Genomic DNA, 15,661 nt, shown 5'->3' with positions numbered 1-15,661 from the left:
CATATTATACATTAACTACTTCTGTTTTCTCCACAGCTCTATACTATTTATTTCTGGGTGGTTCTTGACTTTCGCAAGAACTGTGTTTGGAGACATATCTAGGATTTATAATCCTCCTAGGTTTCTCATGTTTCAATGCCCTTTTTGAAGGAGTAATCATCTATTTGGTAATTATTTTGATTGATTACAGAACCCTCAAAGTCAGTTCCGCATATATCTTTCCCCGATATATGGTGAAGTCACGAAATAACCTTCTAGTAACATTAAGTTTCTTCAAATGTAAAATCGTTTCGATCGGAAAAAGGATGAAGTTTGTCAAAGTAGCTGTTGGACAGACAAAACTCCGTTTGTAAAATGGATTCCTAAGTAAATATAGGGCTTTTCTTCAGGGATACTGGTTCGCTCCGGGTTGAATAAACGTGGGCACTAGAAAGAAAGAAATTAGGAACAATGATTGCTTCAACCTTGTTAAAATGCGGAAATAGGATCGGGAACTCTTGAGGACACCTTATTCTAGGAAAGAGGTTGTAAGATGCCTTTGTGTTAAGAAAGGTTGGGATAATGTAGCTCCCGATGTAGGTAGACAGTTGATCTTCCTCTGCTCTCTGTAATGAAATGACTTTTTTTACTTCCAAAATATTGTAGTGTTCCTTTTTTCCTGAAATCGTATCTGAATAGAATTTTTTTGAAGGCATAGCACTTTTTGACTCGACCTCACAAGAAAGAATTGCTTGTGTAAATCTAAGCTTTTCCAACTATAATTAACAGAACTGATTCAAATTTTGTAAGCTCCTCCTTAGGGTCGATAGATATACTATATATGTTTAGTATAAGTGTATGACATGTGAAGAAGGCATTGGGATCATTTAGAAGCCCATGTGGCACTTCTAAAGATTGCTTTCACAGATTCTTATCTAATTTCATGAAGAGCTGGAGTTACGTTATAATTCTGAAATAAAGATAACAATCTTACTCCACTAAAGAATGAAATTCTTCAGTCACTTTCCATGAGCAATTTATTTTGTGAGGGGGGCAAACATCTCTCTACTCCCTCCCCTATTTATGCGTCAGCAAATTTTCCATATTTATTTTTTTAGAATATATGTTACGACAAAAAGCGAAGTAGATAGAAGGGAGTAAAAAATCACCTAAAATTAACACTAACTTGCTATTCAGATCTGCATGACACTTTCTTTCTTTTCAATACCTATTGCGGAGAGCCGTTAAATAAGCTCGCTATTCTATTGATTTTTGTAGAATAACACTCTGAGAAGGTTGGAAGGAATGTTTTTGTAGTAAATCACCTCTTAATTGGTTTGAACACAAATATGCCAGGAAGAAGAAAGCAGTGGGTGCTTCAAACACATATTGCTCTTATCCAATTATCAGACGGTCATCCCTTATTCATATATTTACTTACTTACGTAGCATATATAGTGTACAAGTTATAGAATTACGAAGAAGATGCGAAATGAAAATAGCGGCCTAGCCAACAAATATTGTAACGTTACTGGCACCGCGAAGCGCCACTGAAGTTAGTTCTCAATATTTCGGTTATCTGAATTGACGTTAATATTAAAATATGTTATTTAGCTTACGTTAACGGTTATTCTGGCAAAAGCCCAAGATTGGAGGGCAAACTGTATGAAGGCAAGGATAGTACGGTACCAAAATCATTCCATAGATCATAGGGAGTGCATATAACGTGTACACATCTGAGGGATACATTATTTCATTTTGCCTTCTAGGAACTATGCAAAGACTTGATGAGTCGATTAGTTGTTGAGATATCACAGTTAAATGAAAACTTAGACGTAATAAACAAAGAAACTAATCCGGTTAATATTAGCAGAGTAACAAAGATACGATGCATAGTTCAGTTGTTAGAAATAGAACCATGTCAAGATGAGATAGGAAACAATAATATCTGTAAGTTAATTGTAACCAATTTGCCCGATTTTCAAACCACTTCTGAGAGAACTAGGGCCCATATTTACGTAAATGAAAGGTTGTTTGCATCAACATTCATTAAGAAGGCCAGTAATCGGAGTAATGCAAGCAAAAGGATACCTCAAAGTGGTGATGCTTTGGATTTATTAGTCGGCATATGGAATAACGGAAGAGGTACAAATATTTTTGAAGCTATTACCATTGAGTTATTAAGATTAGAAGAAGTTACAGCTTTAAGAAACTTCTTACCTGACCCAATTGGTGCTGATTTCCTCAAATTATCTAATCCATGAGGCGAGGGGACGTTCCTCTCTATTTAACGTATTATGTAAGATACAAAATAATTAAAACAGTTAGATAATTTTAAGTCTTGCTTAGAATTTGTAATTGAATAAATTAAAAACGTATATGTATGTATGATGTGCTATGTTACAGATTTTTTGTGTAGGATTATATCGTTAATAATAAAGTACAGAAAATACTTTTCTTTTGTTTTCTTTAGCATCTAAAAGGCAATTTTCTTTGAATTTCTCTTCTTGTTTTTCAATAGAATCTTTTGCTTTTGTAATTGTTCTTCTTCCTCTTCTTCACTATCAATATCCATTTCTTCTTCAGAAACTTCTTCGTCTTCTTCAGAACCCATTTCAGCCCTTGCTTGTTCTTTGGCCAATTTGTTAGCAATTTCAACTTCTCTAATTCTTAATAGTTCAGGGTTAGATTCGACTAATTTCTTGTCTCTTAAGAAGTCCTTTTCTTTATTACCTCTCATTCTATTCTTATAGAACGCTCTTTCACGTTTTTGTCTTATTTCTTCCACTCTCGACATTGCCTTCAACGTAGTGGCAACTAATTCTCTATTATATCTAACTGGAACATTTCTTCTTTGAGCAAAAGTTAAAGTAGAATCCACAGCCAATTCTTTACCGGCAGCCTTTCTAAATGCTTTGGTCCATTTCAATTTACGTGGGTTACGACGTTGCTTAAATGATTTATGACATTTAGAACGACAAAATCTAAACTCTTTTGCATCATTACGAACAAACATAATACCATGACCTGGATAAACAGGAGATGAGCAAAAATGACATTGGTAGATTCTCATAGTTGTATGTGTAATGTGATTATATGGAGATGTTTATTTTGGTATCAAGAAACACAATAATAAATGATATAACAGACAAAAATAGTGTTGACTAAAGTTATACAGGCATCGATTAACTAGATTAATTAATTTTTCTTGCAAATAATAAAAAAAAATTAATGAGATGAGCTCCATTAATGTTCTGAAAATTTTTGGAAAATTTCAGAAATGCGAAAGGAAAAAAATTTTCCGAAGAAGCGGTAACATAATATCAGGTTAAAAATGTACAACATCTGGGATTCCAATGATTCTTGAAAGAAAACTAAATGGAATTATAAGGAACTTGAACCATAATCAGCCATTACATTAAAATTATACTAGTTGTAGTGAGTGACAGCGATTAGTTAAAAGGATGAGGTTTTAAAAGAGTTCTATCTTTCTTTTTCGCTATAATAATGTATAATACATAACCTTATCTAATCTTGTAACGGTAAAAGACACCCAAAGGCATCATATTAGACCATATATACACCATTTTCTAATAATGAACGACGGCATACATCACATTCTTTACTAACGTGTGAGATATAATGTTGGAAGCAATCGATGTGCCATATCCTAAGTTCTGTAGGAACTTCTCCTAGTTGACTACGATCATCGCTTGGAAGGCAATGTTGACTCCCACAAATGACACCTTGTACGGCTATCTTATCACAATTTTGACATTTAGATAGTCCAAACGTGGACACTAAATAATCTTCTAACTCTGCTAAACACCTTAAATCCATACCGTATTCCCCCTGAGAAGTTCTGTAGAACCATTTATATTCACATAATTTTATCAAGATGGACTCTAATTCTATGGCTGTAAAATGTTCATATTGCAGAAGTTGGGTAGATCCCACTGTAAACGATACGTATCTGCTCCATCGCAGTAAATTATTATTCCCAGTAGCACCAGTAATTATTCTATGGACTTCTGATATAATTAAGTTCGATGACGGTGTGGATAAAGAACCAATATCCTTCACGATATTACCTTCCTCGCAAAACTTTTGAAGTGCCCACTTAACGAATTCTATTTCTTTTTGGGAAAATCTCGTGGCTAATTTCGTTTGTTCACTTGATGTCAAATTAACGTACAGATAGAATCTGTTGCTTTCGGGTAATATAACATGAGAATTCCCATTTTCGTCTTGGTCAACATCGCTTCTATTAGACATGGTAGTGGCGGTTTCAAAAAGCCCAAAGTTCTGTCTATTTTTATTAGAAACAATATTTTTACCAATACCATGATTTATTCTAATGATCTTGTAACTTAGCGGGTTCAATTTAACGTTAATTTTATTAACATGATCATTCAAACAAGTCAACCAATCAGATATTGTCCACTGTGGGTCAATAGTGTTGGAATCCACTTTCAATCTCATCAAAGCTAACACTAGCGCATTTTCATGACACACACCTCTGGCTGATAAAATATATTGCAATAAATATCTCGAAAGTTCATCACTAGTTAAGGATGCTCTCTCTACAGATACCTGCTGTGGTTCAATAACAGACATTCTTTTTTCAATAGTATGACTGGTTTGTTAAATAGAACTGCTAAAAAAGGAAGGTCAGTCGCAATGAGAGAACATGGAGAGAGAAACTGTATCGTATCAGACTTTAGTGTAGTCTAAGCTAGACTGCTGTCATTAGGGCAATACTTTTCCACCAAAGCTGTTGTTATTGTCTATTCTATTATTTTTCGCGATACAATACGCGTCAACTTTTTTGTTGGGTACCGGGTAAACTTATAAAAAATCTATCGAGGTTATCTAAGTATAGTTATAAGGTTAAAGACCCATTCAAAACGTATACTGCCCATGATTTAATTGTCAAAATTGTCGTAAGATTCTCTTAAAATTCTTTTAAATAAAAAATATATTTTCTCTCTCAATAAAACGATTGTTCGGTTTACTATGCGTAAGGGTATTTTATGAGAATTACAATGACACCTTCTATGGACTAATTATTCCTTCCAAATAACCCATTTGTATGCCAGTATCTGGTTTAAAATGATCTTAATATAGGCTTCCCATATATAAAATGTGTTCTTGAAAGTTTTTGTTTTCTAACCAATAGTTTACAAGTTCAATACTTACCAATCTAAAAGAATTCAATGAGTTCGGTAAACGAAAAATAAATAATAAGTTAAAAAATGGTCTTTCAGATCTAATTCTTTAGGTTCTGGTCACTTTTAGCCAGGCTATGTAGAACATTTTTCTATTTGGTATAGGTTATTTCGCCGTAAACTAAACAGCAAGGGAATTTTACAATAGAGATGCAAAAAGTAGTAATATATTTTTCGCAATTAGTTTCAATAATACGGTGCAAAAAGTACAGATATTAATCTACTCTATAGATAAATAGTTATATATTAAACAGCCCATCTTAAAACATCGAAGTATAATAGAATTTGATCTTCGTTCAATCTCTATTCCTGTTGTATTCTGGAAATGTACGATATCCGACCAGGATAACGAAGTTTTGGCGACAGCCCAAAGTGTCACAAAGAAGCATGTTTTATTTTATTATTATTTGAGTAATCACAGATAAGAATTTATGTGTTGCGATCAGTCAAGTGAGTTATGAATTGTTATGAAGTTTACCAGGTTCGGAGTAATGACCCGAACTACGTTATGCACCATACATGTTTGTAGCTGTATAACGTTTATTGAATTATGATTGAATATCTTTTGTTGAACTAAGTCGAATGCGACGTAAGTGTTATCTTATTATTATTAAGATTGTTTTTGATTGCTGCCATGTTTACGGATTCGGCCGGCCATGCCTACAAGAGTTATGTATTGGGTCGGTTAAGTTGTGTGGTTCTGCTGAGTGTTGACTCGGACGTTCTGGATTAGTCTCTCCTAATCAAACATACAAGTAATTAGAGTGTTCTGCGGAGCTTAATCGAAAGGACTTTGGGAGCGGTGTTCATGATTATGAATTTTTGTTTTTATGCATGCATGACTTCAACGAGATATCAGATGAACTTCTAGAATTTGTTTGACTTACTAAGTTACTTCTTCATTAACATTATCCTAAGCCATAATTATGTTAAGAAACTAACTAAGAGTCAATGGAAGGAAGGTCTTACTAAATATGAAGTATAATAAGAGTCATTTAATATCCTCGTTTTAATGTGTGTAAAAGAGTTCGGCTCTATTAAAAATAAATAGTAAATAAAATGTATATAAAAATAATAATATAAAAATAATAACAGGAGAAAGAGAATCGATACTTCGAGTTATGGGTCTATTTATATTCCTGTCGATGGTAGAATAGATAATACGAGATCATAATTTTATCGTTGGCATGTGAATTGATTGAGTAATTTGGTATTCATCAATCGCGTCGCGTCGTGCCAGTACTCACTCGCGTTCCTTCCATATCTGGTAAGTAGTTTGTGTCTGATATAGAAGACGTTGTACCAAACTGGATGTCTAGACCTTTACTATAGAATATTAATAGTATCTTTATCTTGAATATTGTTCGAGCATTATCCAAGTTAAGTATTATAGGTGTGTTAAAGAAAGTAGTAGCTAGTAGGAAAGATTATTGACGAGAGAAAAGTTATAGACACGTGAGGAAGAAAAGTTGTAGAAGAACTATTTTCCAAAGATTATAAAAGGACTGAAAGTTGGACTGGAATTAGAAGTATTTCAGTTAATTATTTTATATCTTTTTAGTAGTTATTGTTATTCGAGGCAATATTGTCTCTTAGGAGATATAACATATTAAACCATATATTGGACGCATCTTAGACTGCAGGATCTGACCTTACAGGTAGATTCGTTGCAGGATTGCTCCTCCTCCTCCTATTACAGGAGAGTAATATATATATATTGTACACTTTACATATGGAATAAAACTTTTCTTATATAGAAAACATATATCGTGTTGTACGAAACCACGTGCCTGTACACTATGTGCCAGATACATATAATTCCGACAATTGTTTATACTATATAAAGAAACTAACCGGAATCACCTAAGAGTACTATTTTTAAGAAGTTTCTATTCTAATATATAACCCGATCCATAATTTACCGAAATTTTGGTATTGTGAAATCACTACTTTAGGTCAAACTCGATTAACCCGCTATCCGATATCAATAACCGGATTTCCCCTACCATTGCATCTCGGTATACGAGTGCCGCATCCGATATAGAATAACTAACTTGAAACATGAACTAACTTGAACTAACTTGAAACATGAACTAACTTGAAACATGATGCACACCCAATCACAATACATGAAATTACCCATTGAGGAAATAACTAATGAAGTTGAATAAGCCAAACTGATCGACAGAATTGTATACTAGAATCCTCGATAATAAACACGTTTTAGAAACGTATAAATATCGAGTAAGATGATCTTAATAAGATCCCAATACTATGTCCTTAATAATTATATATGTTTATAATTATATACTAAATAGGACAAGAAGAATAACGATAATTGAATTAAGCAGATACTCGCATACTTAAGAAGTCGCTTCCACTGCAAGTCTTTATATTAAGTATTTAACTTTAGTATCTCGCCACTGAAACCGCACTGATCCGAGCCCTCAATACAACAGAAATAAGAAAAAGAGCTTCTATGGCCAAGTTGGTAAGGCGCCACACTAGTAATGTGGAGATCATCGGTTCAAATCCGATTGGAAGCATTTTTTTTGAATATCAATTTCTTTTAACCCAAAAATTTTTTCCTGAAAAATATTTTAAAAAGTTACTTCGATGAGTCGCAAATAGTCCGAGTAAGCAGAGAAGGGCTACACTTTGAATGAGTTTCTGATCGTTCATACAGAAGACACGTTAACTACGTATAAGGATAAATGTTCCCTTATAAGTGATTATTCTCTATCTGATCCTATTGAACAAATATTTGGTTGGGATAAGAAAAATAACTAATAATCAAACATCTACTTTTATTATAATGTCGAACCCTGATGATTTAGACGATGGACTATTGTATGATTATGAAGATAAAATCGAACTTCAAGATGAAGAAATACTCAACGAAAAGAAAAGATCATTAAAAGCCGCAGATGAGTCAAACTTATTAAGTTCTGTAAGAGACAGAGAACCATCTTCACAGGATGTGGACAATAATGTTACTGATGATGGAGATGATAAACATATATCTAAACGTCAGAAAAAATTGAAAAATTCAAAATTACATCAAAAAAAGAAAGAACAAGTGGCTTACCAAATCCAACAGTTGAAATCGCTTCCATTGGGTTCCTCTGAGTTAATAATCGAATATTTTGCTACTTTGATCCGTGAGAAGAATCCGGACCTAAGTGCACTGGAATTAAACGATTTATATTTTAAGAAGACTGACTTTATCTCTACTGCTAAGTTCGATTCAATGGATCGTAACCTAGTTAATTTCCCAACTTTTTTGGCTCAATTTTCCAAATCTCCAAAAACGGTTATATTGTCTATGTCTAACCTCAGGGTGGCTGACGTATGTAGAAGTGTTGGTGGAAGCAAAATGGCTATCAAATTATTTGCTAAGAATAAATTAAAAGATGATATAGAAACTGTCGAGAATATTTTTAAAGATAAGAAGAATAAAAAGAATCAAAACCTTAAATACTTCGTGGCTACTCCGACGAGGATGCTAAACATATTGGAAGCTACTGAAGTCCTTTTCCAAGGAAAAGATAAATTAGATATAATAATTGACGCAAGCTATTTAGATATGAAGAAGAATTCCATCCTTTCAAATGAAAATACTGCCGTTCTTTGTAAAGTATTGAAACTATTTCTGGAGAAGAAAAGTTCAGTAAAAATTTTGTTATACTAGATTATTCATTATAAATATACACAAAACGTTGTTAACAATAGTATTATAACATTTCCTTATTTGGATGTTAAATATAATTAAACTCTTAATAGGCCCATATCGACATATAATTATCGACCTGGTTAGTTCTATATTTCTAAATTGTTTAATAAATCATCTGCCGTGAGATTAAGCTACTATCATTCATTTCCATAGCCCAAAAAAAAGTACAGATCCGAACGAACTCATTTTGAAATGTCCAAAATTCTCGAGGCGCGACTTTCATTCAAAGCACTTTTAGTCGCAGTTTATGTGACGTATATAGAATATCCTACGTAGAGGTCACATAATTAATCTATAGCGAATATACGGATCACATCGTTAAAAAAGAAGACAACTACTGCAAGTTAGAAATGATATCAGAATTATCCTTATAGATGAATTATTACTAGAGTTATGGAGTGCTAATATTTTGTTTGTATATGTTAAAGCAGTTTTACGCATTAACTGAATAAGGATCCCGTATTCTAATAGGGAGGCTCATGCTGTAGAGGAAGTGGCAATCACCCCATTAAGGACTATTAAATGTAGTTTACTCCCTACTTAAACCTTATTCTAAGAAAATGGAACGTATACATAATTGAAGCAACAATGATTCTACGTGCTATTTTCAATCTGCCGAGTCCCATCCCATTAATAAACTTTGGGAACGTAGAAGTCTCTAATAACTAAGAACAGGTTTTATGTAAAACCTCATTGTGTATTCTACCTTATGGACATAATATTCAAGTCTACCGACATAAGTATAGTAGCGTTACAACTTGCCACATCCTTTTTCTTTGAACAAACTGGGAAATGAGTTTCCAAATCTGGGAAATGAGTTTCCAAATAGAAGGTTCTTTAAGTTCCTCAAGAGCTCGTTTCGAAGCTCTCTCCTTCTTATGTAAGGACCTTTGCTTATAGCGATGGTTCTATTTGCATCATCTATGTTTATCTTTCTTGGAGATTGTCTGAGCGGTTCCCTATTGTTGGCCTAATTAGGAAACTGGACATGAAATCCAGGACGATCTGACAATATCATCAAAGTATTTGACCTCTTTTTCTGAGAACGAACGTCTCAATTGCTTGCGGAACAACTAGTTGATGCCTATCCGGTACCAATGCACATACCTATGTATCTAGGTTCCTCAGGGTTCCTTACCTGCACATAGCTACCCACATCTGTGTTCTCTGACGATCTCATAGTGTACACGTTAAATGATGTAGATATTTACACACATCAACTTCGAGAAAGGTAAGGTGTACTATGCATCTTCTGAAACTAGTAGTTCGTAGCTAATCTACAGATCCTATTACTTATTTGCCATTAAACTTCTCTGTGTGTCAGAACTTCGAAACCTCAAATTTAAGAAGGTCCCTTAAGAGCTACATCCAACTTTTCCTTCATGCATCATTGGGAAACGCCAACAACAGAGCCCATTGTTTGATCATCTAACATAATACATCAATTTTTCCCAATAGGGAGAGGCCTTAAAGAGGGATAATGGCAATAAATCATGTGGATCCCTATCTTTTGATGAAGTATAAAAGTGAGCTATTCTAAAATGCTTCAGTTTTCATTTTTTTTGTGAGCATTGTTTCTATGAATAGAGAATCTCCAAAAATAACTACTTACAACTACTGACAGAAATGCTACAATCCGCTATATTGTTGTGGTTAAGTATATTAACTTTAACTTCTTCAAAAGAAATTTCAAATATTCAATATTCAAATCTAGAGTACAGTGCATTGTCGTCTGTACATTATCCAAATGAAGGCTGGGACGCTAAGTTTGATTTCTCTATCCCAGATTCGTCATCTATTATCAAAGGGGACGAGTTCAGTATATCTATGCCATATGTCTATCGTATTAAATTCTCCGATAATAGCAAATATTACGATGTCTCTTTAAATGATGGGACCAAGGCTTTCCAGTGTACGGCCTTGCAACAAGCATCCTATGACAAAGAAGCTTCAATTTTAACTTGTACGGCTTCAACAGATCTGTCGTCCTATTCTTCAATCTCAGGTTCTATCGACATTGGTTTAAGTTTCAGTAGTGGTGATTCTGCATACCAATATGAATTAGCGAATGCCGCCTACTTTAAATCTGGTACTATGGATGTTCCATTAATGAATGACTTATCTGCCCCTATAACATTTGATGCCGCTTCATTTCCTCTTGGGTCTTATTCTATGGCTCGTTCCACAACTAAAGATAGTCTAGAAAACTATTATTTAGCAATGAAATGTCCAAATGGTTATTTACTTGGAGGTACCGAAAATATTAATTTTGATACAAATGGGTCAGGTCACGATGTAGATTGTTCGAGTGTTCAAGTTTATAAATCAAGTAAGTTCAACGATTGGTTTTTCCCTGAAGATTACGAAGATGCAAGTGCGGATGTTGTTTGTTATGGTAGCAACTTGATGATCACAATGGGCCAAGCCAGTCCAGGAGAGATGTTGTGGGTTAATGCACTACAATCTCTCGAAGAAGGTGTTAATACTATAGACCAATACATTGAACTGACCTATTCTTGTAGTGATACTGTGGCTTCGACTATTTATACCACTGAGTACTCTGCGACCACTGAATATATCATTGTTGACGGTTATAATTCCGCCTCTGCCCTAGCATCATCTAAAACAAATGCCTGCCACCACCACTACCACTACTACTGGTTGGACTGGTTCTTTTACTACTACCTACTCTACCGATACTACATTCACTATTGGTACCGACAGTATTTCCACTCCAGAGGTCATCATCCATGTCGAAACACCAAGCACCAGCGTTGCCACCACTACTACCACTACTACTGGTTGGACTGGTTCTTTTACTACTACCTACTCTACCGACACTACATTCACTATTGGTACCGACAGTATTTCCACTCCAGAGGTCATCATCCATGTCGAAACACCAAGCACCAGCGTTGCCACCACTACTACCACTACTACTGGTTGGACTGGTCTTTTACTACTACCTACTCTACCGATACTACATTCACTATTGGTACCGGCAGTATTTCCACTCCAGAGGTCATCATCCATGTCGAAACTCCATCCCCTACGACTGTCTTTCCAAATACTATCATCACCAAGACATATTCCAACACAACAACTTCTATATTGACATCTTGTTCAGGCGGATGTACAGAAACAGGGAATACAGCTTCATTTCCATCTACTAATACCGTTCAGTCATTATCATTATCATCAACGACATCCAGCAATACTCCACCTTTGAAAGAAACTACTGTTGTCACTACCGTCTCTAACATAACTCCAACTGAAAGTTCTCCATCTAGCAGTCCGTTTAATGAAACCACAACCATCACAAGTGTACCAGTTGCCTCAAATAGCAAAGTCACTACTTCATCCCCATCTTCTATGTATATGTATTCATCCACAATGTCTACTCCTACTTCAAAACCATTGCAACCTTTCTCCTTGGAAGTCAGCACTCCGCTAACCATTTCAGCGTTCGAAGGCTTAGCTTCTAGTTTACAATCTAGTAGTTTGTTGACTATGTTCGTCACCTTTATTTCATTCTTCTTATTATGATCTGAATTAGCTCAACTTCGTATCGTTTCAGTATGGTCGGTCTAAGATGGTTTTTTAATGAACCATCCTTTTTCATATTTGTTCTTTACATGGTGACGATGGAAAATTCCACCTTCTTTTAATATATATGCGTATCTATATATATGTCTGTTTAACTATATAAATATTCCATATCACCTTTATGGGCTTAATCAATTTATCGTATTAATTTATTATTTCATCGTTCAACTATTTTTCTTTTATAATCGCCCTTTCAATGTTATTTTTGCTTCTTAAGCAGCCGAGTAAGAAGCTCGCCAGAACTAATATGCATTAGAGTTCTGAATAGCTATCTGAATAGTTGATGGTCGGATATTTGTATGCTAACATTATATGGTAGTCACTACCAATGGTGTATACAACCCAAAAATACCAATACTATGCTGGCGACGCACTAACAAAATGACACAGTCTATCATTATATCCTTTCCTGAGAGTTTGATCGTAAACGTTTTTTTCTCCGCGGTAACGTTAGCTCTGAAAAATGAAAATTTTTTTGATGTCAGCTATCTGAAAAACCTGGAAAATAGCTTAGCTTAGCTCATCTCATCGACAAATATAAGGCTCTCTTCTACATTCTTGAATTTCTAAGAAGGCTCTCATCTTTTTGTGTATAGTTGGCATATTAAGAAAACAATTGTAAACTGTGACACAATGGCAAGAAAAAAGAGATCTCAGGAAGCTATCTTGGAAAGAACTAACAAAAAAAGAAGACAAGAAGATGCTTTGTTGGAAAGTGGTACTTTTGAAGATGCAGGAGAATTATCTGATTCCATGATCTACGAGTCTACTGTGGCTATACCGAAGAAGGCATGGGATGATGAAGAACAAGACTATGAGCTAGTTCCAAGGAAAATTAAGGACGTTGAAGAAGACATGGTTGAAGGGCTTCCTATCAAAATTAATGGGAAAGTTGAAAGGAACCTAGTTAAACAAACAAAGAAAAAGGATATACACCAGCAGAAGGAAACGAACCTAGAAATAAATGAACAACCTGACGCAGAGCTGGATGAATCGCAATCAAGTGATGAAGAGGAAGATACAGAAGAGAGAATCATTGAATTAAAGGAGGATATAGCGGATCTTGTTGAAAAGATCATGGAAGATCCTGAAGAAAATACAATGGCGCTTACAAGACTCTGTAAAATGGCAGGTTCGAGGAATCCAAACACTGCGAAATTTTCAATCTTAGCCTTGGTTCCAGTGTTTAATAGTATCATCCCAGGTTATAGAATCAGACCTCTTACCGACCTAGAAAAGAAAGAAAAAATCTCGAAGGAAGTTGCGAAATTAAGAACTTTCGAACAAAACTTGGTCCAAAATTATAAAAGCTATGTCGAAATATTAAAGAATTTGTCTAGAGTAGCCAATAATGATACATCTATTAAAGTAAACCTTGGTGTTTTGGCCACACAAGCTGCTCTTCGTATTATTTCCAATGCCTCACATTTCAATTTCAGAGCTGACATATTTACATTAATTCTTCGTAGAATTTGTAAACCAAATCTAGCCGCTGATCCCATTGCCCATCAAGCTATCGAAACGATCGAGGGCTTGTTTAATGCTGATGATGAAGGTGGAATTTCCTTAGATATTGTAAGAATATTGTGCAAGATTATGAAAGTGAGAAACTATAATATAGAAGAATCTGTACTGAATATGTTGCTTTCTTTAGATGTCCTGCATGACTATGATCCTAATACAAAAGACGATGACAGCTTAACTCCAATGAAACTCAAGAAGAAGGATAGAGTCCATTTGTCTAAAAAACAAAGAAAAATGAGAAAGGAGATGAAAGAAATTGAAAAGGAAATGGAACAAGCTGAACAGGTTGTTTCTGCCGAAGAAAGGGAAAAAAATCAATCCCAAATTCTAAAAAGTGTTTTGGCATTATATCTTAATATCCTAAGGAATAAATCTGTGAAATTGATAGGCCCTGTCCTGGAGGGTCTGGCTAAGTTCGGTAATATGGCAAATTTTGACCTTTTAGGTGATTTTTTGGTGATAATGAAAGAAATCATTAATGATACTGAACTAGATAGCCTGTCCCCTGAAGAAGTGCGCAAGGTGTTGTTGTGTATAGTCAGTGCATTTTCAATCGTCTCAAATAATAGCAATATGAAAATTAGTATTGATCTTACGACATTCGCTGATGCCCTGTACTCAATATTACCATATGTTTCCCTTGACGCAGACATAGAATTGTCGTATAAATCATTAAGGCTGGCAGATCCATTAAATAATGAAATAATTAAACCTTCTGTTAATGTTTCTACGAAGGCCGAACTTTTATTGAAGGCGCTTGATCATGTCTTCTTCAGATCAAAATCTGGAAGTAAACAAAGAGCTGCTGCATATACAAAGCGTCTATATACGTGTATGCAACATACTCCCGAGAAGACCACAATTGCATTGTTAAAATTCATTGATAAATTAATGAATAAATATCCAGAATTATGTGGGTTATATTCCACCGAAGATAGGATAGCGAATGGTAATTTTAACATGGAAACAGATGTAGTGTCAAGAAGTAATCCAGATGCTGCCACGTTATGGGAACATACTATTCTTACAAAGCATTACTGTCCGACTGTCGTGAAGGGTGTACGTTCCTTAGGAACAAGATCGAAGGAATATTCGAAATGATAGCGTGTAATTTATAGAGGAGTGTATAGTAGATATGTAGCTTAAAGGACTATCAGATTCGCGAATAATTTCATAATGTCTTGATATCTTGCCCATTACATGACAACAATTATATATTTTCAAGTGAAAAAGCGTTAGCTTTCAATAATTGCTTGAAAAATACGGATTTCAGAATAACATTAATAAGAAGGTACACATTAATCCAAGCCAATCGTGAATCGTATTGATAAGCATCCATGGCAAAGTAAAGCCAACTTTCTTTGGATGAGCTGAAGGAACGGTGATCCTGATGTTGGGAATAAAAATAATTTTTTTTCTACAATATACTCCGGAAGCCAGTCGAAAACAAATTTGCTGTTTAGATCGTTATGCCGAAGAATATCATTGGCTTAGAGATATACTGGTAATTAGATACCTGAGTCTAACGACTTAGTAGAATATGGTTCATTAAAAAACCTTTCTGGTTTTTTGGATATCTCGAGCGGAACCC

General features: G+C 34.7%; 6 protein-coding genes and 1 non-coding gene across 7 annotated transcripts; 5 read left to right on the top strand and 2 right to left on the bottom strand.

The window, feature by feature from the left end:
• Nucleotides 1-1,766: 1,766 nt before the first annotated feature.
• NDAI0C02410 (uncharacterized protein) lies at nucleotides 1,767-2,243 on the top strand (the record flags this gene model as incomplete). The annotated part of the gene is made up of 1 exon (XM_003669096.1): nucleotides 1,767-2,243. The coding sequence occupies one exon, from the start codon at nucleotides 1,767-1,769 to the stop codon at nucleotides 2,241-2,243; it is 477 nt and encodes a 158-aa protein (XP_003669144.1).
• A 212-nt stretch (nucleotides 2,244-2,455) lies between these two features.
• RLP24 (ATPase-activating ribosome biosynthesis protein) lies at nucleotides 2,456-3,052 on the bottom strand (the record flags this gene model as incomplete). Its single annotated transcript, XM_003669095.1, has 1 exon — nucleotides 2,456-3,052. One exon carries the CDS (start codon nucleotides 3,050-3,052, stop codon nucleotides 2,456-2,458), a length of 597 nt encoding a protein of 198 aa, XP_003669143.1.
• A 494-nt stretch (nucleotides 3,053-3,546) lies between these two features.
• On the bottom strand, nucleotides 3,547-4,596 carry NSE1 (Smc5-Smc6 complex subunit NSE1; the record flags this gene model as incomplete). Its single annotated transcript, XM_003669094.1, has 1 exon — nucleotides 3,547-4,596. One exon carries the CDS (start codon nucleotides 4,594-4,596, stop codon nucleotides 3,547-3,549), a length of 1,050 nt encoding a protein of 349 aa, XP_003669142.1.
• A 3,084-nt stretch (nucleotides 4,597-7,680) lies between these two features.
• Nucleotides 7,681-7,753, top strand: NDAI0Ctrna1T. The gene has a single exon. It is a non-coding gene; the product is annotated as a tRNA-Thr (tRNA).
• Nucleotides 7,754-8,022: 269 nt separating this feature from the next.
• Nucleotides 8,023-8,898, top strand: CMS1 (Cms1p; the record flags this gene model as incomplete). The annotated part of the gene is made up of 1 exon (XM_003669093.1): nucleotides 8,023-8,898. The coding sequence occupies one exon, from the start codon at nucleotides 8,023-8,025 to the stop codon at nucleotides 8,896-8,898; it is 876 nt and encodes a 291-aa protein (XP_003669141.1).
• Nucleotides 8,899-10,566: 1,668 nt separating this feature from the next.
• On the top strand, nucleotides 10,567-12,486 carry SAG1 (Sag1p; the record flags this gene model as incomplete). Its single annotated transcript, XM_003669092.1, has 1 exon — nucleotides 10,567-12,486. One exon carries the CDS (start codon nucleotides 10,567-10,569, stop codon nucleotides 12,484-12,486), a length of 1,920 nt encoding a protein of 639 aa, XP_003669140.1.
• Nucleotides 12,487-13,179: 693 nt separating this feature from the next.
• NOC3 (Noc3p) lies at nucleotides 13,180-15,171 on the top strand (the record flags this gene model as incomplete). Its single annotated transcript, XM_003669091.1, has 1 exon — nucleotides 13,180-15,171. The coding sequence occupies one exon, from the start codon at nucleotides 13,180-13,182 to the stop codon at nucleotides 15,169-15,171; it is 1,992 nt and encodes a 663-aa protein (XP_003669139.1).
• Nucleotides 15,172-15,661: the final 490 nt, after the last annotated feature.

Source organism: Naumovozyma dairenensis, chromosome 3 (assembly GCF_000227115.2).
Source record: "Naumovozyma dairenensis CBS 421 chromosome 3, complete genome".
In the NCBI taxonomy this organism is placed as follows: Eukaryota; Fungi; Ascomycota; class Saccharomycetes; order Saccharomycetales; family Saccharomycetaceae; genus Naumovozyma; species Naumovozyma dairenensis.
This window is presented reverse-complemented; position numbering and strand designations above follow the sequence as displayed.